Source organism: Ictidomys tridecemlineatus, chromosome X, assembly GCF_052094955.1.
Source record: "Ictidomys tridecemlineatus isolate mIctTri1 chromosome X, mIctTri1.hap1, whole genome shotgun sequence".
NCBI lineage: Eukaryota > Metazoa > Chordata > Mammalia > Rodentia > Sciuridae > Ictidomys > Ictidomys tridecemlineatus.
In genome coordinates, this window is record NC_135493.1 from 2238267 (window position 1) to 2261744 (window position 23478).

At 41.5% G+C, this 23478-nt stretch overlaps 1 protein-coding gene and 1 long non-coding RNA gene across 2 annotated transcripts in view; one reads left to right on the plus strand and one right to left on the minus strand.

Annotated features, from left to right (window-relative positions):
• Positions 1–14617: 14617 nt before the first annotated feature.
• On the plus strand, positions 14618–22887 carry LOC110597039 (paraneoplastic antigen Ma6E). The gene is made up of 2 exons (XM_040286860.2): positions 14618–15663; positions 18600–22887. Exon 2 carries the CDS (start codon positions 18644–18646, stop codon positions 21533–21535), a length of 2892 nt encoding a protein of 963 aa, XP_040142794.2. The 5' UTR covers positions 14618–15663; positions 18600–18643; the 3' UTR covers positions 21536–22887.
• Positions 17603–23478, minus strand: part of LOC144371660 (uncharacterized) — a 43201-nt gene continuing 37325 nt past the window's right edge. Inside the window, exon 3 of the long non-coding RNA XR_013431630.1 lies at positions 17603–20900. This is a non-coding gene — a long non-coding RNA (uncharacterized LOC144371660). The remainder of the gene's footprint in view (positions 20901–23478) is intronic.

The following is a 23478-nucleotide window of genomic DNA, read 5'->3' on the forward strand; positions in this document are numbered from 1 at the left end:
GACAGCAGGAGATAAGTTTCTTGCTTGTCTGCAAGTGAAGGTGGGCATTGAGGACATCATGGTGGATGGCTAAAACTCAGAAACAGACTTCAGGACTTCTACAGCAGAAGGAAAGCAAGAGAGATGTGATCCTGGAAAGGACAGAGAGATATGATGTCAGAAAGGACTCTCCTTGACCTCTGAGTCCACACAGGAAAGAATCCAAGAATGGAGCTGAATGATATTTCCGTTGATGCTCAATTCAAGGGAAATAGAGTTTGGACTTTGAGTTTAGCTAAGTCTACAGCCTTGTAAAAGAACTATAGCAACATGAGAGTCAACAAAATCTCTTTGGAGAAATACAATAGAAACCAAGAAGCCAGACCTACAGAACTCATTATTGGCAATGTTCAGAATATAATGCTAAATTACTAGAAGAAAAAGAAAGAAAATAAATTACTAGAAAAGAAAGAAAATGTCCTGATATTTAAAAATTATTTAAGAGAAACTGACCCTGAAATGACCCTGACTAGGATAATTTGGAATGTTTTAAAAGTATGCTTAAGGACATAAATCATGCTCATAACAAATTTTTAAAAAGAAAATCTCAGACTTGGAAAAGAAAGTATCTAAAAGAATCAATTATAAATTATAAAACTGATAAATATATATGAAGTGGAAATTTTACTGAACTTTTTGGGGGTGGTACTGGGGATTGACCTGGGGTCTTGAATATGCTAGGAAAGCACAGAGCTACATCTTCAGCCTTTATTTTTTATTTTGAGACAGAGTCTTGCTAAATAGCTCAGACTGCCCTTGAATTTGTGATCCTCCTGCCTCAACCTCCTGAATTATGGGGATTGTAGGTGTGTGCTAGTAAGCCTGCTAGATGGCATTTTTATTTATTCATTTGTTTATTTTTTTCATTCTTGGTAATGTACCCAGGGACATTTTCACCCATGAGCTATACCCCCAGCCCATTTAATTTTTATTTTGAGAAAGGGTCTCTCTAAATTTCCTGGGCTGGCCTTGAACTGGTGATATTCCTGCCTTAGCCTCCCAAGTTTCCGGAATTCAGGCATATGCCATTGTTCTGGGATAGATGGTCTTAATAATAGACTGTAGATGACAGAAGAAAGAATTACAAATCTAAGGACGGATAAATAGACATGACTCTTTCTGGAAAATGGAATAACAAGATTTTTAAATTTGCTCTAGTTAGTTATACATGACAATAGAATGTATCTTGACACATTGTACATAAATGGAGCACAACTTCTCCTTCCTCTGGATGTACGGGGGGCAGAGTCACTCCAGTAGTGTGATCATACATGTATATAGGGTGATAATGTCTGTCTCTTTCTACCATCCTTCCCATACCCATAATCCCACCCCTCCCTGACTCCCCTTTAAACAAACCAAAGTTTCTTCATTCTTCCACACCCCCCTGCCCTACTATGATCAGCATCCAGTTATCAGAGAAAACATTTAGCTGTTTTATTTCATTGTGTTATTTCACTTAGCATGATATTCTCTAGTTCTGCAAATGCCATAATTTTATTCTTCTTTAAGGCTGAGTAATATTTCATTGTGTATATGTACCACATTTTTTTTAATCAATTCATTGTTGAAGGGCATCTAGGTTGGTTCCATAGTTAAGCTCTTGTGAATTGTACTGCTATAAAAATTGATGTGGCTGTGTCACTGTAGTATCCTGATTTTAAGTCCTTTGGGTATAGACCAAGGAATGGGATGGCTGGGTCAAATGGTGGTTCCATTCCAAGTTTTCTGATGAATCTTTATACTGCTTTCCACAGTGGTTGCACCAATTTGTAATATCAACAGCAATGTATGAGTGTGCCTTTCTCCCCACATCCTCGACAACACTTATTATTGCTTGTATTCTTGATAATTGCCATTCTGACTGGAATGTGATGGAATCACAGAGTAGTTTTGATTTGCATTTCTCTAGTTGCTAGAGATGATGAACATTTTTTCATGTTTGTTGCTTGATTGTATTTCTTCTCCTGTGAAGTGTCTATTCAGTTCCTTAGCCAATTTATGGATTATTTTGGTGTTTTTTTTTGAGTTCTTTATATATCCTGGAGATTAGTGCTCTATCTGAGGTGCATATGGTAAAGATATTCTACCATTCTGTAGGCTCTCTCTTCGTGTTATTGACTATTTCCTTTGCTGAGAAAAAGAATTTGAGTTTGAATCCATCCCATTTATTGATTCTTAATTTTACTTTTTGTGCTTCAGGAGTCTTGTTAAGGAAGTCAGGTCCTAAGCTGACATGATGAAGATTTGGGCCTACTTTTTCTTCTGTTAGGTCCAGGTTCCCTATTATAGTGCCTCAGTCTTTTATTCTCTTAGTGTTGATTTTTATGCATGGTGAGAGAGGTTTTATTTCATTTTGTTGCATATGAATTTCCAGTTTTCCCAGAACCATTTGTTGAAAAGGCTATCTTTTCTCCAATGTATGGTTTTGGTACCTTTGTCTAGTGTAAGACAACCATATTTATATGGGTTTGTCTCTGTGTCTTTTATTTTGTACCATTGGTCAACTTGTCTGTTTTGGTGCTAATACCATGCCATTTTTGTTACTATGGCTCTGTAGTATAGTTTAAGTTCTGGTATTGTGATGCCTCCTGCTTCACTCTTCTTGCTAAGAATTGCTTTGGGGCTGGGGCTGTAGCTCAGTGGCAGAGCACTTGTCTAGCATGTGTGAGGCACTGGGTTTGATCCTTAGCACCACATAACATAAAAATAAACAAAGAAAATACAGGCATTCTGTCCATCTACAACTACAATTAAAAAAAAAAACGAAATGCTGGGCTGGGGATGTGGCTCAAGCAGTAACATGCTCACCTAGCATGCGTGGGGCGCTGGGTTAGATCCTCAGCACGACATAAAAATAAAATAAAGATGTTGTGTCCACCAAAAACTAAAAAATAAATATTAAAAAATTTTCTCTCTCTTAAAAAAAACAACGAAATGCTTTGGCTAGTCTGGGCCTCTTATTTTTACAGGTGAATTTTATAATTGCTTAAAAAAGTTTTTTAGTAATACATGGACACAATATATTTTATTTATTTATTTAATTTAAAAAAATTTAGTTGTAGATGGACACAATACCTTTATTTTATATATATTTGGTGCTGAGGATCAAACATATGTGCGAGGCAAGGGCTCTGCCACTGTTCCACAACCACAGCCTTCATGATTGCTTTTTCTAGTTCTATGAAGAATTTCATTGGGGTCTGGGGTTGTGGCTCAGTGACAGAGCACTTGCCTAGCATGTGTGAAGCACAGGGTTCGATCCCCAGCACCACATTACAAAAATCTAAATAAACGAAATAAAGGTATTGTGTCCATCTACAACTATAAATCTTAACAAACAAACAACAAAGAATGTTATTGCAATTTCAATAGGCATTGCATTCAATCCACATAACAGTTTGGATAGTATGGCCATTTTTACAATATTAATTCTGCATATCTAAGAGCATGGGAGATCTTTCAATTTTCTAAGGTCTTCTTCAATTTCTTTCTTTAGTGCTCTGTAGTTTTAGTTGCAGAGGTCTTTTACTTCTTTTGTATTTTATTTTTTTGAGGCTATTGTGAATGGGATAGTTTTCCTAATTCCTCTTGCAGTGGATTTATCACTTATGTATAGAAATGCATTTGATTTATGGGTATTGATTTTAAATCTTGTTACTTTGCTAAATTCATTTATTAGTTCTAGAAATTTTCTGCTGGAAGTTTTAGATCTTCTAAATAAAGAATCATGTTGTCAGCAAATAATGATAGTTTGAGTTCTTCTTTTCCTATCTGTATCTCTTTACTTTCTTTTATCTGATTGCTCTGACTAGAGTTTCAAGGACTATGTTGAATAGAAGTGGTGAAAGAGGGCATCCATGTCTTGTTTCAGTTTTTAGAGGGAATGCTTTCAATTTTTCTCCATTTAGAATGATGTTGGCATTGGGCTTAGCATAGATAGCTTTTACAATGTTGAGATATGTTCCTACTATTCCTAGTTTTTCTAGTGTTTGAACATGAAAGGGTGCTGTATTTTGTCAGATGCTTTTTCTGCATCTATTGAGATGATCATATGATTCTTATCTTTAATTCTACTAATGTGATGAATTACATTTATTGATTTCTGTATGTTGAACTGACCTTGCATCCCTGGAATGAACTCCACTTGATTGTGGTGCACTATCTTTTTAATATGTTTTTGTATGCAATTTCCCAGAATTTTATTGTGAATTTTTGCATCAGAGATATTGGAATGAGATTTTCTTTCCTTGATGTGTCTCTGTCTGATTTTGATATTAGGGTGATACTAGCCTCATAGAGTGAGTGTGGAAATGTCCCCTCCTTTTATGTTCCATGGAATAATTTGAAGGGTGTTGGTGTTAATGCTTCTTTGAAAATCTTGTAGAACTCAGCTGAGAATCTGACTGGTCCTGGGCTTTTCTTAGTTGATAGGCTTTTGATGGCATCTTCTATTTTCTTGCTTGAAATTGATCTATTTAAATTGTGTATGTCCTCCTGATTGAACATACATTGAGTAGATGATCATATGTGAGTAGAAATTTGAGAGTATCTTCAAGATTTTTTCTACTTTATTTGAGTATAAATTTTCAAAATAATTTTTAATTATTTACTGTATTTCTGTAGTGTTCATCATGCTATTTCCTTTTTCATCACAGATGTTAGTAACTTGAGTTTTCTCTCTTTTTCTCTTTGTTAGTGTAGCTAAGGGTTTATCAATTTCATTTATTTTTTCTTTTTTTATGCTTTAGTCAATTTTAATGATTTTTTTCCTTTAATTTTTATTGTTGATTGTTCAAAACATTACATAGTTTTTGACATATCATATTTCACACTTTGATTCAAGTGGGTTATGATCTCCCATTTTTACCCCGTATACAGATTGCAGCATCACATGGGTTACACATCCACTGTTTTACATATTGCTATACTAGTGTCTGTTGTATTCTGCTGCCTTTCCTATCCTCTACTATTCCCCCTCCCCTCCCTTCCCCTCCCCTTCCCTCCCCTCTCTCTACCCCATCCACTGTAATTCATTTCTCCCCCTTGTTTTTTCCCTTTCCCCTCACTTCCTCTTGTATGTAATTTTGTATACCCCTGAGGGTCTCCTTCCATTTCCATGCAATTTCCCTTCTCTTTCCTTTTCCCTCCCACCTCTCACTCCTGTTTAATGTTAATCTTCTTCTCATGCTCTTCCTCCCCACTCTGTACTTAGTTACTCTCCTTATATCAAAGAAAACATTTGGCATTTGTTTTTTAGGAATTGGCTAGCTTCACTTAGCATAATCTGTTCTAATGCCATCCATTTCCCTGCAAATTCTATGATTTTGTCATTTTTTTAATGCAGAGTAATACTCCATTGTGTATAAATACCACATTTTTTATCCATTCATCTATTGAAGGGCATCTAGGTTGGTTCCACAGTCTTGCTATTGTGAATTGTGCTGCTATGAACATCGATGTAGCAGTGTCCCTGTAGCATGCTCTTTTTAGGTCTTTAGGGAATAGACCGAGAAGGGGAATAGCTGGGTCAAATAGTGGTTCCATTCCCAGCTTTCCAAGAAATCTCCATACTGCTTTCCAAATTGGCTGCACCAATTTGCAGTCCCACCAGCAATGTACAAGTGTACCCTTTTCCCCACATCCTCGCCAGCACTTGTTGTTGTTTGACTTCCTAATGGCTGCCCATCTTACTGGAGTGAGATGGTATCTTAGGGTGGTTTTGATTTGCATTTCTCTGACTGCTAGAGATGGTGAGCATTTTTTCATGTACTTGTTGATTGATTGTATGTCCTTCTCTGAGAAGTGTCTGTTCAGGTCCTTGGCCCATTTGTTGATTGGGTTATTCGTTTCCTTATTGTTTAATTTTTTGAGTTCTTTGTATACTCTGGATATTAGGGCTGTATCTGAAGTGTGAGGAGTAAAGATTTGTTCCCAGGATGTAGGCTCCCTATTTACCTCTCTTGTTGTTTCTTTTGCTGAGAAAAAACTTTTTAGTTTGAGTAAGTCCCATTTGTTGATTCTAGTTATTAACTCTTGTGCTATGGGTGTCCTATTGAGGAATTTGGAGCCCGACCCCACAGTATGTAGGTCGTAGCCAACTTTTTCTTCTATCAGACGTAGAGTCTCTGATTTGATATCAAGCTCCTTGATCCATTTTGAGTTAACTTTTGTGCATGGCGAGAGAAGGGGATTCAGTTTCATTTTGTTGCATATGGATTTCCAGTTTTCCCAGCACCATTTGTTGAAGATGCTATCCTTCCTCCATTGCATGCTTTTAGCCCCTTTATCAAATATAAGATAGTTGTAACTTTGTGGATTAGTCTCTGTGTCCTCTATTCTGTACCATTGGTCCACCCGCCTGTTTTGGTACCAGTACCATGCTGGTTTTGTTACTATTGCTTTGTAGTATAGTTTGAGGTCTGGTATTGCTATGCCACCTGATTCACACTTCCTGCTTAGAGTTGCTTTTGCTATTCTGGGTCTTTTATTTTTCCATATGAATTTCATGATTGCTTTATCTATTTCTTCAAGAAATGCCGTTGGGATTTTGATTGGTATTGCATTAAACCTATAGAGAACTTTTGGTAATATCGCCATTTTGATGATGTTAGTTCTGCCTATCCATGAACAGGGTATATTTTTCCATCTTCTAAGATCTTCTTCTACTTCTCTCTTTAGGGTTCTGTAGTTTTCATTGTATAACTCTTTCACCTCTTTTGTTAGGTTGATTCCCAAGTATCTTATTTTCTTTGAGGAGATTGTGAATGGGGTGTTTTTCCTCATTTCCGTTTCAGAAGTTTTGTCGCTGATATTCAGAAATGCCTTTGATTTATGCGTGTTGATTTTATATCCTGCCACTTTGCTGAATTCATTTATTAGTTCTAGTAGTTTTTTTGTAGACCCTTTTGGGTCTTCTAGGTATAGAATCATGTCATCTGCAAATAGTGATAATTTAAGTTCTTCTTTTCCTATTTTTATGCCTTTAATTTCTTTTGTCTGTCTAATTGCTCTGGCCAGTGTTTCGAGAACTCTGTTGAACAGAAGTGGTGAGAGAGGGCATCCCTGTCTTGTTCCAGATTTTAGAGGGAATGCTTTCAATTTTTCTCCATTCAGAATGATGCTAGCCTGAGGCTTAGCATATATTGCTTTTACAATATTGAGGTATGTTCCTGTTATCCCTAGTTTTTCTAGAGTTTTGAACATAAAGGGATGTTGTACTTTGTCGAATGCTTTTTCTGCATCTATCGAGATGATCATATGGTTCTTATTTTTAAGTCTATTGATGTGGTGAATAACATTTATTGATTTCCGTATATTGAACCAGCCTTGAATCCCAGGGATAAATCCTATTTGATCATGGTGCACATTTTTTTTGATATGTTTTTGTATCTGATTCGCCAGAATTTTATTGAGGATTTTTGCATCTAGGTTCATTAGAGATATTGGTCTGTAGTTTTCTTTCTTTGAAGTGTCTTTGTCTGGTTTAGGAATCAGGGTGATGTTGGCCTCATAGAATGAATTTGGAAGTTCTCCCTCTTTTTCTATTTCCTGGAATAACTTGAAAAGTATTGGTATTAGTTCTTTTTTGAAGGTTTTGTAAAACTCTGCTGTACACCCATCTGGTCCTGGGCTTTTCTTAGTTGGTAGTCTTTTGATGGTTTCTTCTATTTCCTCAATTGATATTGGTCTGTTTAGGTTGTCTATATCCTCCTGACTCAATCTGGGCAGATCATATGACTTAAGAAATTTATCGATGCCTTCACTATCTTCTATTTTATTGGAGTATAAGGATTCAAAATAATTTCTGATTATCTTCTGTATTTCTGAAGTGTCTGTTGTGATATTGCCTTTTTCATCCTGTATGCTAGTAATTTGAGTTCTCTCTCTTTTTCTCTTCGTTAGCATGGCTAAGGGTCTGTCGATTTTATTTATTTTTTCAAAGAACCAACTTTTAGTTATGTCAATTTTTTCAATTATTTCTTTTGTTTCGATTTCATTAATTTCAGCTCTGATTTTAATTATTTCTTGCCTTCTACTTCTTTTGCTGTTGTTTTGCTCTTCTTTTTCTAGGATTTTGAGATGAAGTATGAGATAATTTATTTGTTGGTTTTTTCTTTTTTTAAGGAATGAACTCCAAGCAATGAATTTTCCTCTTAGAACTGCTTTCAATGTGTCCCATAGATTCCGATATGTTGTGTCTGTGTTTTCATTTATCTCTAAGAATTTTTTAACTTCCTCCTTGATGTCTTCTATAACCCATTGATCATTCAGTAACTTATTGTTCATTTTCCAAGTGATGCATGTTTTTTCCTTCCTTCTTTTATTGTTGATTTTCAGTTTCATTCCATTATGATCAGATAAGATGCATGGTATTATCTCTACTCCTTTATACTGTCTAAGAGTTGCCCTGTGACATAATATATGATCTATTTTTGAGAAGGATCCATGTGCTGCTGAGAAAAAAGTGTAACTGCTTGATTTTGGGTGGTATATTCTATATATGTCAATTAAGTCTAGGTTATTAATTGTGTTATTGAGTTCTATAGTTTCCTTATTCAACTTTTGTTTGGAAGATCTGTCCAGTGGTGAGAGAGGTGTGTTGAAGTCTCCCATGATTATTATATGGTGGTCCATTAGACTCTTGAACTTGAGAAGAGTTTGTTTGATGAACATAGCTGCACCATTGTTTGAGGCATATATATTTATGATTGTTATGTCTTGTTGGTGTATGGTTCCCTTGAGCAGTATGTAGTGTCCCTCTTTATCCCTTTTGATTAACTTTGGCTTGAAATCTATTTTATTTGATATGAGTATGGACACTCCTGCTTGTTTCCAAAGTCCATATGAGTGATATGATTTTTCCCAACCTTTCACCTTCAGTCTATGTATGTCTTTTCCTATCAGATGCGTCTCCTGTAGGCAGCATATTGTTGGGTCTTGTTTTGTGATTCATTCTACTAGCCTGTGTCTCTTAATTGGTGAGTTTAAGCCATTAACATTTAGGGTTATTATTGAGATATGGGTTGTCCTTCCAGCCATATTTGTTTATTTATGTTACTAAACATGGTTTGTTTTCCTCTTTGATTATTTTCCCCCCTTTACTGTACTACCTCCCACTGTTGGTTTTCATTGTTATTTTCCATTTCCTCTTCCTGTAATGTTTTGCCGAGGATTTTTTTTGAGAGATGGTTTTCTAGCTGCAAATTCTTTTAACTTTTGTTTATCATGGAAGGTTTTAATTTCATCTTCCATCCTGAAGCTTAATTTCGCTGGATACATGATTCTTGGTTGGAACCCATTTTCTTTCAGTGTTTGAAATATGTTGTTCCAGGATCTTCTAGCTTTCAGAGTCTGTGTTGAGAGATCAGCTGTTATCCTGATTGGTTTACCCCTAAATGTAATCTGCTTCCTTTCTCTTGTAGCTTTTAAAATTCTCTCCTTATTCTGTATGTTGGGCATCTTCATTATAATGTGTCTAGGTGTGGATCTCTTATGATTTTGCACATTCAGCGTCCTGTAGGCTTCAAGGATTTGGGATTCTGCCTCATTATTCAAGTCTGGGAAGTTTTCTCGTATTATTTCATTGAATAGATTTCTCATTCCTTTGGTTTGGACCTCTATACCTTCCTGTATCCCAATGACTCTTAAGTTTGGTCTCTTTATGTTATCCCATAATTCTTGGATGTTCTGCTCATGGTTTCTTAACAGTCTTGCTGAGCTGTCTATGTTCTTTTCAAGTTGAAATACTTTGTCTTCTTTGTCTGATGTTCTATCTTCTAAGTGTTCTACTCTGCTGATAGTATTCTCAATTGAGTTTTTAAGTTGGTTTATTGCTTCCTGTATTTCTAGGATTTCTGTTTGTTTGTTTTTTATAACCTCTATCTCCCTGTACAGTTGATCTTTTGCTTCTTGGATGTGTTTATGTGATTCATTGTCGAAGTGATCTTTCATTGTCTGATTTTGCTGTCTAATGTCTTCCTTGAGACTCCAGATCATCTGAAGCATGTATATCCTGAATTCTTTATCTGAGATTCCATCTGCTGCAGATATTACCTCTTCTAACGTTGAGTTGACCTGCATTGCTTGTGGTCCTTTCTTTCCTTGTCTTTTCATACTGTTTGCGTTTCTTTCTACTTGGTGAAACTGTTGTGTTATTGAATTTTCCCCCTATATATTTATATTGCTCTTGTATAGTTGCAAAGTCTCCCTCGAAGGCGCGGGCAGCTGCTCTGCCCCTCCTCCAATTGGGGCAATGTGTCTACCACACTGGCCAGCCGCTGGGCCTGTTCTGCTGGTCGGTAGCAGGTCTGCCTACCTTGCAGGCGCGGGGGATGGCTCTGCCCCTCTGCAGGTCACTAGGCCTATTCTTCCGGTGGGTCGCAGGTCCGCCTACCTTGCAGGCGCGGGGGATGGCTGTGCCCCTCCGTGGGCCGCTGGTCCTGTGCTGCCGGTGGATCGCAGGTCTGCCTACCTTACAGGCCTGGGGGGGGGCGGCTCTGCCCCTCTGCGGGTTTCTGGGCCTGTTCTAGAGGGTCGCAGGTCTGCCTACCTTGCAGGCGCGGGGGGCGGCTCTGCCCCTCTGTGGGTTGCTGGGCCTGTTCTTCATTTATTTTTTCAAAGAGCCAACTTTATGTTTTGTTACTTTTTAAAATTGTTTCCTTTGTTTCAATTTCATTGAGTTCAGCTCTGATTTTAATTATTTCCTGTCTTCTACTGCTTTTGTGGTTGATTTGTTCTTCTTTTTCTAGGGATTTGAGATGTAATGTTTGGTCATTTATTTGTTGACTTTTTCTTCTTTGATATATGAGCTCAATGCAATGAACTTTCCTCTTAGTTCTGCCTTAATGGTGTCTCAGAGATTTCGATATGTTGTATCAGTGTTCTCTAAGTATTTTTTAATTTTCTCCCTGATGTCTTCTGCTATCCATGCATCATTTAATAGTGTATTATTTAGTCTCCAGATTTTGGATTACCTTCCATTTTTATTTTATTGTTGACTTCTAGTTTTATTCAGTTTTACCCTGATAGAATGCAGGGTAGTATTTCAAGTTTTTTGTATTTGCTGAGAGTTGCTTTGTGGCACAACATGATCTATTTTAGAGAAGGATCCATGTGCTACTGAGAAGAAAGTATATTTGTTCATTGATGGAAGAAATACTTTATATATGTTTGTTAAGTCTAAATCATTGATTGTATTATTTAGTTCTATAGTTTCTTTGTTTAGTTTTTGTTTGGAAGATCTGTCCTGTGGTGTGAGAGCTCTGTTAAAGTCACCCAGTATTATTGTGTTGTGGTCTATTTGATTCTTGAAAATGAGAAGGGTTTGTTTGATGTATGTAGATGCTCCATTCTTTGGGGCATAGATATTGATGATTGTTATGTCTTGTTGATCTATGGTTTCCTTAAGCAGTATGAAAGGTCCTTCTTTATCCCTTCTTCTGCCTCATTATTGAAGTGATTTTTTAACTTTCTGTATTTTCTCTCCAATACCATCCTCTATTTTGAAGATCAGTCTATGTATTTTCTAAACTCCTTCTCTGACATTTCTTCTACTGTGTTGTGTATTGATTATATCATTAGAACATCTTGGTTTGTTTGAGGCACTTTGTTCCTTTGTTTTTTCATGTTGTTTATATGTCTTCCCATCTAGCGATGTGGATCCGAGACAGTACAATTTCTACCCTATAGTCTTTTTTTTTAAAGAGAGAGTGAGAGAGGAGAGAGAGAGAATTTTTAATATTTATTTTTCAGTTCTCGGCGGACACAACATCTTTGTTTGTATGTGGTGCTGAGGATCGAACCCGAGTCACACGCATACCAGGCGAGCGCGCTACCGCTTGAGCCACATCCCCAGCCCTACCCTATAGTCTTACAGTGTCCCTGAAGGCTTCCAGTATCTCATCTTTAAGGGGAAGACAAATATTAACAGTACCCAATGCAAATAATATACCCTTAAACCAAGTAGCTTTTATTAAGGTGTTTACAGTTTTGTTGCAATAAACAGAAATAATGTGTTCAATTATTGTCTATTATAAACTATAAGTTTGCTAAAAGTGTTTACCATTTCTAATGATGGACAATAAGGGAACAGAAATAGGTAAGAAGTGATGTTTATGAGGGAGAAAGAGAAAAGATAGAGGTAAAATTTATATTATGAGCAAGGGAGGAATTAGTAGAGGTTGGTTTTTAGTATGAGAGAAATGAGAAAGTGAATCCCAGGGAGACAGGTGAGAGAAAAAATATACATAGATTTTTAAAGAAGTAAAAGTATAAGAATAAACAACAAAACTGTAATATACTATTCAGACATCCCATTCTTCAATAAATAGATTCATGAAATATATTTGGATTCAAAGATGGTAGAGGTGTGTGAGAGAGGGCAAAAAATAATAAAAAATAAAAATAAAAAAAGAAAGTCTCAATAGAAAATTGCTTCCCTTGGCTTTCAAAACTTTTCTCAGCTTCCCTTCTCTACTGATAGATGGGATTGTCTAAAGTTTGATGTAGCTCCAGTCCAGTGGGTGATGGAACAGTTGGATGGGTGAGCTGATAGCAAGATGCTCTCACACCCTCTTCCAGTCCTCCCAACCATTTTAGCTGGTCCCTTCTATCCCTACACACTTCAGGACTTACTGAGCTGGAAAGTGCCCAGTTTTCTTCAACCTGTGCTCCCCACAGGGAACTGACCCTGGTCTGCAGCTTTCTACAGGCTTGCAGGACCCAGGCTGGCCCATGCAAAACCAGTGGCAAGCTTACAGATGTGGGCTTCAGCTTCCCCAGGCCCTGCCCTGCTGTAGTCCCAAGATCTCAATGCCCTTTCAGCTTGCAGAGAGATCACCAGGGATGTACTCACATAAAGGAGTCATCCTGCAAAGAGGCATCCAGATGGCAGCCACTATCACACCCAACAGAAAGACTTTAGGTGTGACCAGACCTATAGGAACCCCTAGAATACATTTCCAGGCCCTGGATGGTGACTCCAGACTGAGGCAGCTGTGCCTTGACATGGTGGTGGTGGTGGTGGCAAACCTGCAGACCCTGGTCAGTGTCCCAAGATGGCAGCGGCTGCATGTAACCAAACCTGTGGGTACTGTGACAATGGACTTACATGAAGCAGCAGGCAGCAGGCAGTGGGATGTGAGTGATCGGTGGGTGGCCATCAGGTGGTGGGTGATGAGTAGCTGAAAGGCAGGTGATGGGCAGGCAAGAGGTGGGTAAATAGGAAAATCGTGAATGATAGGAGGTGGTCAGTGCTGAAAAGGTGGGTCATATGCTTGCAGACAGCAGGCAATCATGGCAGACGAGTGGGGGGTAAACAGCAGGGGATTGGTGGGCAGCAATGGCTGCTTTGCTGAGAAACAGTATTTCCTCTGCTTGAATCCTGAGTCACAGAGTGACAAGGAATGCAGCCTCCTTCTAGTTCACTATCTTGGCTCTCTTGACAAGATTTTTTTTGTCTAATAAAAAAATAAGAGAACTTTAGAGATCTGTGGGGAAATATAGCAATGTGAAATAAATGTGTATATGTAACTACAGGAGAAAGTCACAGCAAGGGGAAGACACCACTTGAAGAAATAATGACTGAAATTTCTACAATTTGGAAAATTACATAATTTACAGTTTAAGAAATCTCAGTGAAACCTGAGGAGGCTAAATACAAAGAAAAATCATCAGTAGAGACATTGTAGTCAAAGTACTGAAAGCAGGGGGCTGGGGCTGTAGCTTCGTGGCAGAGCACTTGCCTAACATGTATAAGGCACTGGGTTCAATCCTTAGCACCACATAAATATGAAACAAATACAACAAAGGCATGCTGTCTACCTAAAACTACAAAAATATTTTTTTAAAAAAGTACTGAAAGCAAAGGATGAAGAGGAAATCTTGAAAGTAGTTGGAATAAAATGAAGCATCACTTATTGTTCATTAACAAGAAGATCTACTGAGTTCTTATCTGGAACAATGGAAGCCAGGAGATAATAGAATGACATTTAAAAATATATATATATATTTTTAGTTGTAGATGGACACAATATTCTTTATGTATTTATTTATTTACTTTTATATGTTGCTGAGAATTTAACCCAGTGCCTCATGCATGTGAGGCAAATGCTGTGCCACTGAGCTACAACACCAGTGCTGTAATGACATTTTTTAAAGTGCTGAAAGAGGGGAAAACCCCTTCAACCTTCAAATCTGTATCTACAGCCAGGGAAATTATCTTTTAGGAAAGAAGATAAAATAAGGACATTTTGAGATACATGAAAGCTAAAAGAAGTCATGAATAGTTTACATGAAGAGAAATATTAAAGAAAGCCTTTTAATCTGAAGAAAAAGATTCTATTGCTGACAGTTTAAAGTAATATTAGGATGTTTTGAGGGTTTGAATCATAGGTAGGTATTCTACATATGGCAACCCTAGTATAAAAGATGGAGTGAAATGGGAATGAATGTATATGGTACGTAGGTTTTTACATTTATGTTTAAGTGGCAAAATATGAATTATAATTAGATAATAAAAATAAAGGATATATATTTTATATCTGGGGAAATTACTAAAAAAATAATGCAAAGTAGTATTGTTAAAAAGGCAAAGACAAATTGAAATGGAATTGTAAAAGTGTTTTTATTTTTTTTTTAAATCCAGGCATGAAATAGTGAACATAGAAAGAAGAGCATATGGGTCAGACAGTATAAGGATGGACTTAAATTCAAATGTAGCAAACATTAATGGGCTAAATACTGCAATAGAAAGGAAGGGATTTTTCAGAGTGGATGAAAAAGTAAGAGTTTTGGTATCTACAATAGATTTCATTTAAATATAAAGACTTACTTGGTGAAACAGGAAATGTGATACACCATGCAAAGGGCAAGTTTGCTTTACTAGTAGCAGAGAAATAGGGACAAGAACTATTACCTGAATTCAAATGTAATAATGACGTAGTGCTAATTGATGAGAAGTACATAAAATTTGAAATGTGCTTCTACTGAATAATAGAGCTTGAAAATATATGAAGTAAAACTTGAAAGAGTATGGATGGAAAGAGGAGGAATGCAATATGAAACTGAGCAAATGATGTTTACTGTGTGAAAGAATACATCACAATGAATTCCACCATCATGTATATCTATGAATCACTGATTAAAAATCAATAAAGGAATACTAGTAAAGGAAAAGAGAAGAAGGTGAGGTGGAAGGAGGCTGAAAAGGAACAAATTTTGTTATGCACATTAACTATAATGCACTAATGAAAGCATTAAAATGAATAATTTATAGCATACAGGAATTTTTTTATTCCATCAACCTCACTGCCTTCTGGGTAAGCCATCTTATTGGCTGAGAGCTAATGGGCGTGTCTACTGCTTGTGGAAGTTCCAACCCCTGTTGCCTGGGGTGAACCGTTACCATTCCGGTGTGGTTTACTGGAGGTTCCTTTTGGTTGTTCACGCTTAAAAGTGCTGGAACTTTCTGCACAGTTTGAAGGGGCTTCTGGGAGAAGTAAGGCCTTCTGGGAGCTCAGAAGGCCTGAGCATAAAGGGCTCAGAAGATCCTGAGGGGATTTCTTCAGATTCTTCTGAGTGGGATTCCAGAGTTGTCCAGAGTCAGAGAAAGTCCACGGACAGGTAGGGTAGTTCCTCGAGTTTTGGGGAGTGGGAGATAGCTGGTTATGAAGTGCCAGGGCCATGCGCTCCGTGGCACCTCATAACTGGGAGGGGATTGTGGCTATCGAGATTGGGGAGGCATGCAGGAGGGGTTCCCTGTGTGGTTTGGAGGAATGGTGTGGGGAGGGTCCTTGGCTGTCCGTGGGGTTGCTGGAGGGGAGGGCTCCTGGTCGTGGGACCTGTGAGGCAGGTCTGGTGTCACAGAAGGGACCGGTGTGGGGTGGCTGAGGAGGATACATAACTGTGGGGGTGGGGTAGTCGCTTGAGCTATGAGGATCCTCTGTGGTTCAGTGGTGGAGGGGTCGGGATAGGGTGGGAAGGAGGGTCCTGGCAAGAGTGGGGGAGTGGAAGCTCGCCACGCATTTGGAGAGCAGAGGTGAGAGCTACCGGCCCCCATGTGGGGAATACGGAGGGGACCAAGGAACCGGGTGCAGGACGTGTGAGGGAAGGCTAATGTCGAGGTGTGTGAGGCGTTTGCCAGCGCTGCCTGGACGAGCGGGCTGACTAGTGGCTGCAGCTGTGGAGGGAGGGCTGGAAGACGCCGCGTAGCACGTGGCGGGAACGAGGCGATAGGCTGCGATGGGGTCGTGGTGGGCGAGAACGCAGGGCTGGTGGTCTGGGGCTTGACGGTCACGGAATCGAGGGCACCCCTCGGCTTCTTGGGGGTAGTGTGGCCACAGACAGCCCTTGTTGGGTGTTGGTGGGAGTATGGCAGGGAGGGAAGACCAAAGGGCTCACAGGCTCGTGGGAGCCCTGAGGTGCCCTAATTATGCCACGAAAGGCCCGGGCTAGTGCAAACAGGTGTAGGGAGCATGGAAAGTAAATGCTGCAGGCTCGAGGCGGCGGCCGAGGCAGAGCTGCATGATGTGAGAACACCACGGAGGGAGCCCCGACCCAGCACAGGGGGGCGCCCTATTTCCTGGGTTTACAAGTCGCCACAAGCGCCCTGTGGGCACGTGTGGCATTACACAGGACAGTAGGAGGAGTTCGCTCCTTGAAGCCGGGAGGGACATGGGCTGGAGGACAGAGTCGCCACCTGAGGGTGTGCAGGACGCGGTGGGGGGCATATGTGATGACAAGACACCCTCAGCTGCCCCAGCCTAAGTGAAGACAAAGTGAGTAGCAGAAGACACGGTGAGCAGCTGTAGCTCCTACAGTTGGAATTGGAGATGCTTCAGGTGGCCTACGCAACATGGGATGTAGTGTTCGCATGGGATGGGGGCTTGGTGTCTTGAGAAAAATGCACATTGATTACAAGGGCACATTCTACTTTTACCTTTACTTATGTAGAATACATACTGCACATAAAGAAAAAAAATACTTTTTATAAACCTGGTGTGAGTGCTGTTCATCTGTAATCCCAGATACTGGGGAGGCAGAGGCAAGATGATCACTTCAGCCCACAAGTTTGAGATCACCCTGGGCAATGTAGCAAGAACCTCTTTCAGAAAAAAAAAATCATAGATATTAAAAGACTGGGGGGCTGGGGTTGTGGAACAGTGTCAGACCACTTGCCTAGCACATGGGAAGCACTGGGTTCCATCCTCAGCACTGCATAAAAATAAATAAATAAAATAAAGAATTGTGTCCATCTACAATTAAAAAAAGATTGCACTCTTATTAAATAATTTCTCAGTGGAATTCTATTTGAAGTTAATAATGATAACATGTCTAAATATTTGTAAATCCATGAACCAAAGAAGAAATCAAAAAAGAACTAAGAAGATATTTCAAACTCAATGATAAAGAAATTACAACTTAAAAACATAAGTCTGTGTGCGGGGGTTTAGCAAGGATGGTAGAAAGTGATAGACATCATTATCCAAAGTACATGTATGAACACATGAATTTGTATACAACTAGAGATATGAAAAATTGAGCTGTATATGTGTGATAAGAATTATAATACATTCTGCTGTCATTTATTTTTTTAAAAATTAATTAACAATTAAAAAAGAAGGAAAAATATTAGTGGGAGACAGCTAAAGAAGGGATCACAGGAACATTTATTGCTTTAAATGCTTGTAATTGGGAAAAAAGCAAGGTATAGTGGCAATGGTCCACTGGTTTATTTAAAGAAGTTAGAAAAAGAACACCACCAAATATAAAACCAGTCAAATGGAGAAATAACACATAAAGCAGGAATTTATTCACAGAAAATAAACCATACATACAACTAACAAACACACAGACTTTTTTTAAAAGGGTAATAAAGTTGATAAACACAACACTAATCAAGACAAGAGAAAAAGACACTAATCACCAATATTAGGAATGAAAGAAGATGTTATTACAGGTTGTACAGACATTTAAAAGATAATAGAAAAGCACAAATTTGTACAAAAAATGTAGAAAACATAAAACTTGGGAATTCCTTGGGGGAAAAGTATTTTACCAAAACTGCTACCACATAAACTAGAAACTACTGACTCTATAGCTTATAAACACATTTTTGTTCTGTAATACTGGGAATCAAACTCAGAGGTACTCTACCACTGAGCTATATTCCCAGCCCTTTTTATTTTCAGATAGGATTTAACTCAGGGACATTGTACTCCTGACTACATCCCCCACCCTTTTCATTTTATTTTGGACAGTATTTAACTTAAGGTCACTCTACCACTGAGCTATATCCTAGACCATTTTATTTTATTTTGAAACAGAGTCTCACTGAGTTGTTGAGGTTGGCCTCCAACTTGTGATACTCCTGACTTACCCTCCCAACTTGTTGGGATTACAGGCATGAACCTGTCTTCTTATACATAAATTTATTAAAAATTTTCCTTAAAATCAAAGTAAGGGAAAGGAAGAGCCCCTGGCCCCATGCTCAAGGGGCAGCTATTTGAGGGGTTGAGCTGTCTAGCAACAATAATCCTTTCTCTCCTTTGCATACACAGGGTGCTCAGAGACTGCAACACTCAGCACACATCCCTGTTCAACCATGCTTCCTTCCCCCAAGAATACTGATATGGCAATGGCAATGCTGCGAGACTGGTGCAGGTGGATGGGTGTCAATGCCCAGCGCTCATTGCTCATCCTGGGCATCCCTGAAGACTGCAAGGAAGATGAATTCCAGGAAGCAGTGCAGGCTGCCCTATGGCCCCTGGGCAGGTACCGAGTGCTCTGTAAGACCTTTCGAAAGGAGCTCGGGGCCAGGGTAGCTTTAGTTGAGTTCGCTGAATATTTAAATCGAAATTTAATCCCCCAACAAATACCAGGTAGTGGGGGCCCATGGACTGTGATCTTCCTGCCCCAGGCTCCTGATGCTGACTTCCAGGATACTCCCAATTTCTCTGCACAGCCTCAGGGGAGAGCAGTGGTAGGAGCTGCTTGTGAGGCAGAAGCTACTGGTGAGGGAGGAGCTGCCTATGAAGGAGGAGCTGCATGTAAGGGAGGAGCTGCATGTGAAGGAGGAGCTGCATGTGAGGCAAGAGTTACAGGTGGGAGAGGAGCTGCATGTGCGACAGAAGCTGAAGGTGAGGCAGGAGATACAGGTGAGGGAGGACCTACAGGTGAGGAAGAAGCTGTAGATGAGGGAGAAACTGCAGGTGAGGGAGGACCTACAGATGAGGCAGCAGTTGCAGATGAGGAAGGAGCTGTAGGTGAGGGAGAAACTGCAGGTGAGGGAGGAACTGATAGTGAGGCAGTGGCTGCAGATGAGGGAAAAGCTTCAGGTGAGGAAAGAGCATCAGGTGAAATAGGAGCTGTGAATGAGGGAGGAGCTGTAGGTGAGGCAAGAGATGCAGGTGAGGGAGGAGCTGCAAATGAAGGAGTTGAAGGTGACAGAGGAGCTGCAGATGAGTCAGAAGAAGCAGGTGAAGTAGGAGTTGTGTATGAAGCAAGTGTGTCAGATGAGGAGGGAGTTGAAGGTAATGTGGGAGTTGCAGGTATTATACGACCTATGGACATGGCAGCAGCTGCAGGTGAGGTAGGAGCTTCAGGTAACAGAGTTGCTGCAAGTGAGGGAGGAGCTGTAGAAGTACGTGAAATAGGAGTTGCAGATGAGGCAAGAGCCTCAGATGAGGAGGGAGCTGCCGGTGACATGGGAGTTGCAGGTGTTCTAGGAGCTTTGGGTCTGGTAGGAGCTGCAGGTGAGGCAGGAGCTGCAGGTGACGGAGGAGTTGCAGGTGAGGCAGGAGCTGCAGGTGAGGCAGCAGCTGCACGTGGGGCAGCAGCTGAGGCAGAAGCAGCAGGTGAAGTAAGAGCTGCGCATGAGGCAAGAGTGTCAGATGAAGAGGGAGCTGCAGGGGACATGGGAGTTGCAGGAATTATAGGAGCTGTGGGTGTGGCAGGAGCTGTAGGTGAGGGAGGAGCTGCAGGTGATGGAGGAGCTGCAGGTGAGGCAGGAGCTGCAGGTGAGGGAGGAGCCGCAGGTGAGAGAAGAGCTGCAAGTGAAGCAGAGGAAGCAGGTGAAATAGGAGCTGCAGATGAAGCAAGAGAGTCAGATGAGGAGGGAGCTGCAGGTGATATGGGAGTTGCAGGTGTGATAGGAGCTGTAGGTATAGCAGGAGCTGCAGGTGAGGCAGGAGCTGCAGGCGAGGCAGGAGCTGCAGGTGAGGAACGAGTCTTGGATATGGCAGGAGGGACAGATGACGCGGGAGTCCGGACCCAGCAGTGGAGCCAGGCCCTGCAGCCTGTCCTGGAGAACATGGCCTATGAGGAGCTGAGAAGCTTTTCTGGGATTGAAGAGCCAGCCTGTGGGGAAGACTCCTTCGAGAGCTGGCTGGATCATGCCAACGACATGCTGTACCTGTGGCGCCACATATCCGAGAGGGAGAGGAGGAGGAGGCTGGTGGAGAGCTTGGGTGGGCCCGCCCTGGATCTCATGTGTGGGCTCCTGGAAGAACACCCAGACACTCCTGCACAGGACTGCCTGGCCGCGCTGGTGCAGGTGTTTGGGAACAAGGACACCCGGATGACCGCACGCCTGAAGTTCCTGACTTGCTCTCAGCGGCCTCAGGAGACTCTCTTTGCCTATGTGATGCGCCTGGAAGGCCTGCTGCAGGTAGCCTTGGAGAAGGGGGCCATCCATCCGGCTATTGCTGACCAGCTGCGAGCCCGGCAGGTGCTGATGAGGGCCCGACCAAACCAGATGCTCCAGAACAACCTGAGGAGGATGCGTCTGGAGAGGAGGCCACCCGGCTTCCTGGGGCTTCTCCGGCTCATTAGGGAGACTGAGGCATGGGAGGCTGCCCTACCTAGGAATGAGCAGGTGGAAGGTGAAGAGGGAGCTGAAGTTCACCAAAGAGATCTAGCTGCTGCCCAGGCTGCACCTGACAACAAAGATAATGCTGAGGCCACTCTATCCAGTGAAAATGCCAGTGAGGCCACCCTTCCCAATGAGGTCACCATGGAATGTATCTCCATCATTGTAGAGAAAACCAAGGCAGAACCATCCAATGAAGATGCCAGCAAGGCTGCCCCTGCCATTGAACACACTGATGAAGCCTACCCAGCCGACAAGGTTACTCCTAGCCCTGAGCATACTGTTGAAGCTACTTCCAATGCAGATGATGTCATGAAGGCAGTACCTACCATTAAAGAGGCCAATACCTCCCCTGCCACTCAGGAAAATGAAGATGCTTTTTCCCCTGCAGGCTTAGGCCAGGCAAGATCAGTGGAGGCCTTCAGTGGCCTCACCCCAGCCCAGATGGGCAGTGCTTCTGATACTGGCCCAGGAGGGCCTGGTTTGGGGCCAGAGAGCCTCCTCCAGGGGGAAAATCAGGAGGCTGAGGAGCCCCTGCTGGAAGGGCTTAAGGACATCCTGGAAGAGTTGGGAAACAAGGATGGGGCTGGGGAGACGAGCCACCCCAAGCCCTCCTTGGGCAAATAGGCTCAGAAGTCCCAGGGGCCTTCTCTCCTCTCAGGCAACACATCCCTGGAGGCAGGGGTAGGCCAGGCCAGGGCTGTCACCCTATCCCATATTTGGAGCAGAGTTCAGGGAAGGGCTCATTCCACCCAAAACAGGCCTCTCAACTCTCCAAGGAGCTCTCATCACCACCACCAGCTCTTCCAAATGGCCCAGATGACCACATTTTCAACCAGATTTGGCAGGAGGAGTCACTCCTCCCCATGGCATCCCCAGCCTCAAACTCCACCAATCTAGGGCAGTAGGCCTGGAAGCACCCCTGAGCTGCTAGCTCTGGCCTAGATGAGGGTACCTGAAGATATCTGACTGAGAGACATTGCCGGGGGTGTGGGGAGGAAGCCATCTCAAGGGTGCCAGCTGCCTGGCTCTCCCATCACGGGGATTCTATTCTCCCCTCCCAATTCACCAATTCCAGAACAGGACGCTACCTGTTCCTGGAAATTCACCCTTATTTGTAAGCTCAGTGGAGATCCACCTCAAGCAAATGCCCACCTCATACTAGCCATAATTCTTGTGCAAAGCCATGAGGTGTGTGTCATCTCTGTGTGGAGGTCCTTGCCCTCACAGCCAGCCACCCCTAGGTCTGGGCACATGTTGTGAGCTTCCATGTGAGCCAAGGCTCTGCTTGCTCCTGTCCAGTGTCCTGACTTAACCTCTGCTTTCTTGGTGTAGATATAGGCCAGCTTTCTGCCACTTGTTCTTGTGGAGTATTGTATGTTTTTATCTGAGCAGCTTCTTCCAGGAGATCCTGAGCCCACCAGTCCCAGGAGACAGCGGAAAGGATGGATGGTGATGGCGTGATTGATGCTGTGCCCATGACTGGGACTACAACTGTGACTGCATCTGCAACTGCAATCTTACCTTTTGCAGAAAGAACTGGACTGGGGATGGATGTGGAGAGCTGGAGCCTGTGCTTTGATGTTCCACCTCTGTTGTTATTTGTAACTCAGTTTCCTCAGCTTGGTGAGGCATTTCCTGATGTGCTTTTTAGTGTCTCTGTGCCAATTATAGGGCAAGAGCCACCCCACAGTGAGTCAGTCTCAGAGGGAATTCCCTGAAATTAATGTGTATTGCCAGAGGTCACCATCCTGGCAAGAGGCAGATCTGGGGGCCCTAGTAAGGGAAAATGTGGTAGGAGGGCCCCAGTATGGGGAGCAGATGAGAAACCTCATTAGAAGTCCAGGATGAGGTGTCTCTGCATCCCAGTACCTGTGGTCTTTACAAGCTGTGAAGAGTCCCTTTCCATGTTGTCATCCTCTTCTCATTGATGGGCTCAGTGAATATTTCTCTTTAATAAATTTCATTAAATGTTCTAACTGAGTCTTGACTCTGCTATGGGCAGTTGATAAAAGGGATGGATGGAGTTTGGGTAGGAGTGGAGGGGCAGAAAAAGATCTCTTTGCTAAGTACCCATAGAAGACATCCACAGTGAGAGAGTATGCACTTCAATAAGCAGGTTAGGAGTTGATGACTTTAAAAATTTTTATAGGTGAATTACAAAATTTTGAAGTTTAATTGTTCCTTGATTGGGCTGTTTTTTTCCCTGGGACTTTTGAAAATGCTTGAAGGAGATGCTGGTTTTCTCCTTGATTGGGGGAAGACCACTCTATCATATGTGTGGGATTCCGGACTACTAAATATGAGTGATTCTTGTGGTAGGGTTATGCAGTAAAGAACAATTGTACCCAGAAGTGCAATAGCACCTCTGGTGAGAAAGCCAGCATTAGAGTGACTGGGTTTTTCTAAAAGCCTCAATATGTTTTAATTTGAGATATTCTAAAACTTCAAAATCTCACCCTGTAATAATTTAATGAGCAAGTGCAAACTTCTAGATATTTGTGGAGCTTCTGAGAGAATGGACAAAACATTTCCAGATAACTTCCACTCGCAAGCCAAGACTTTATCTT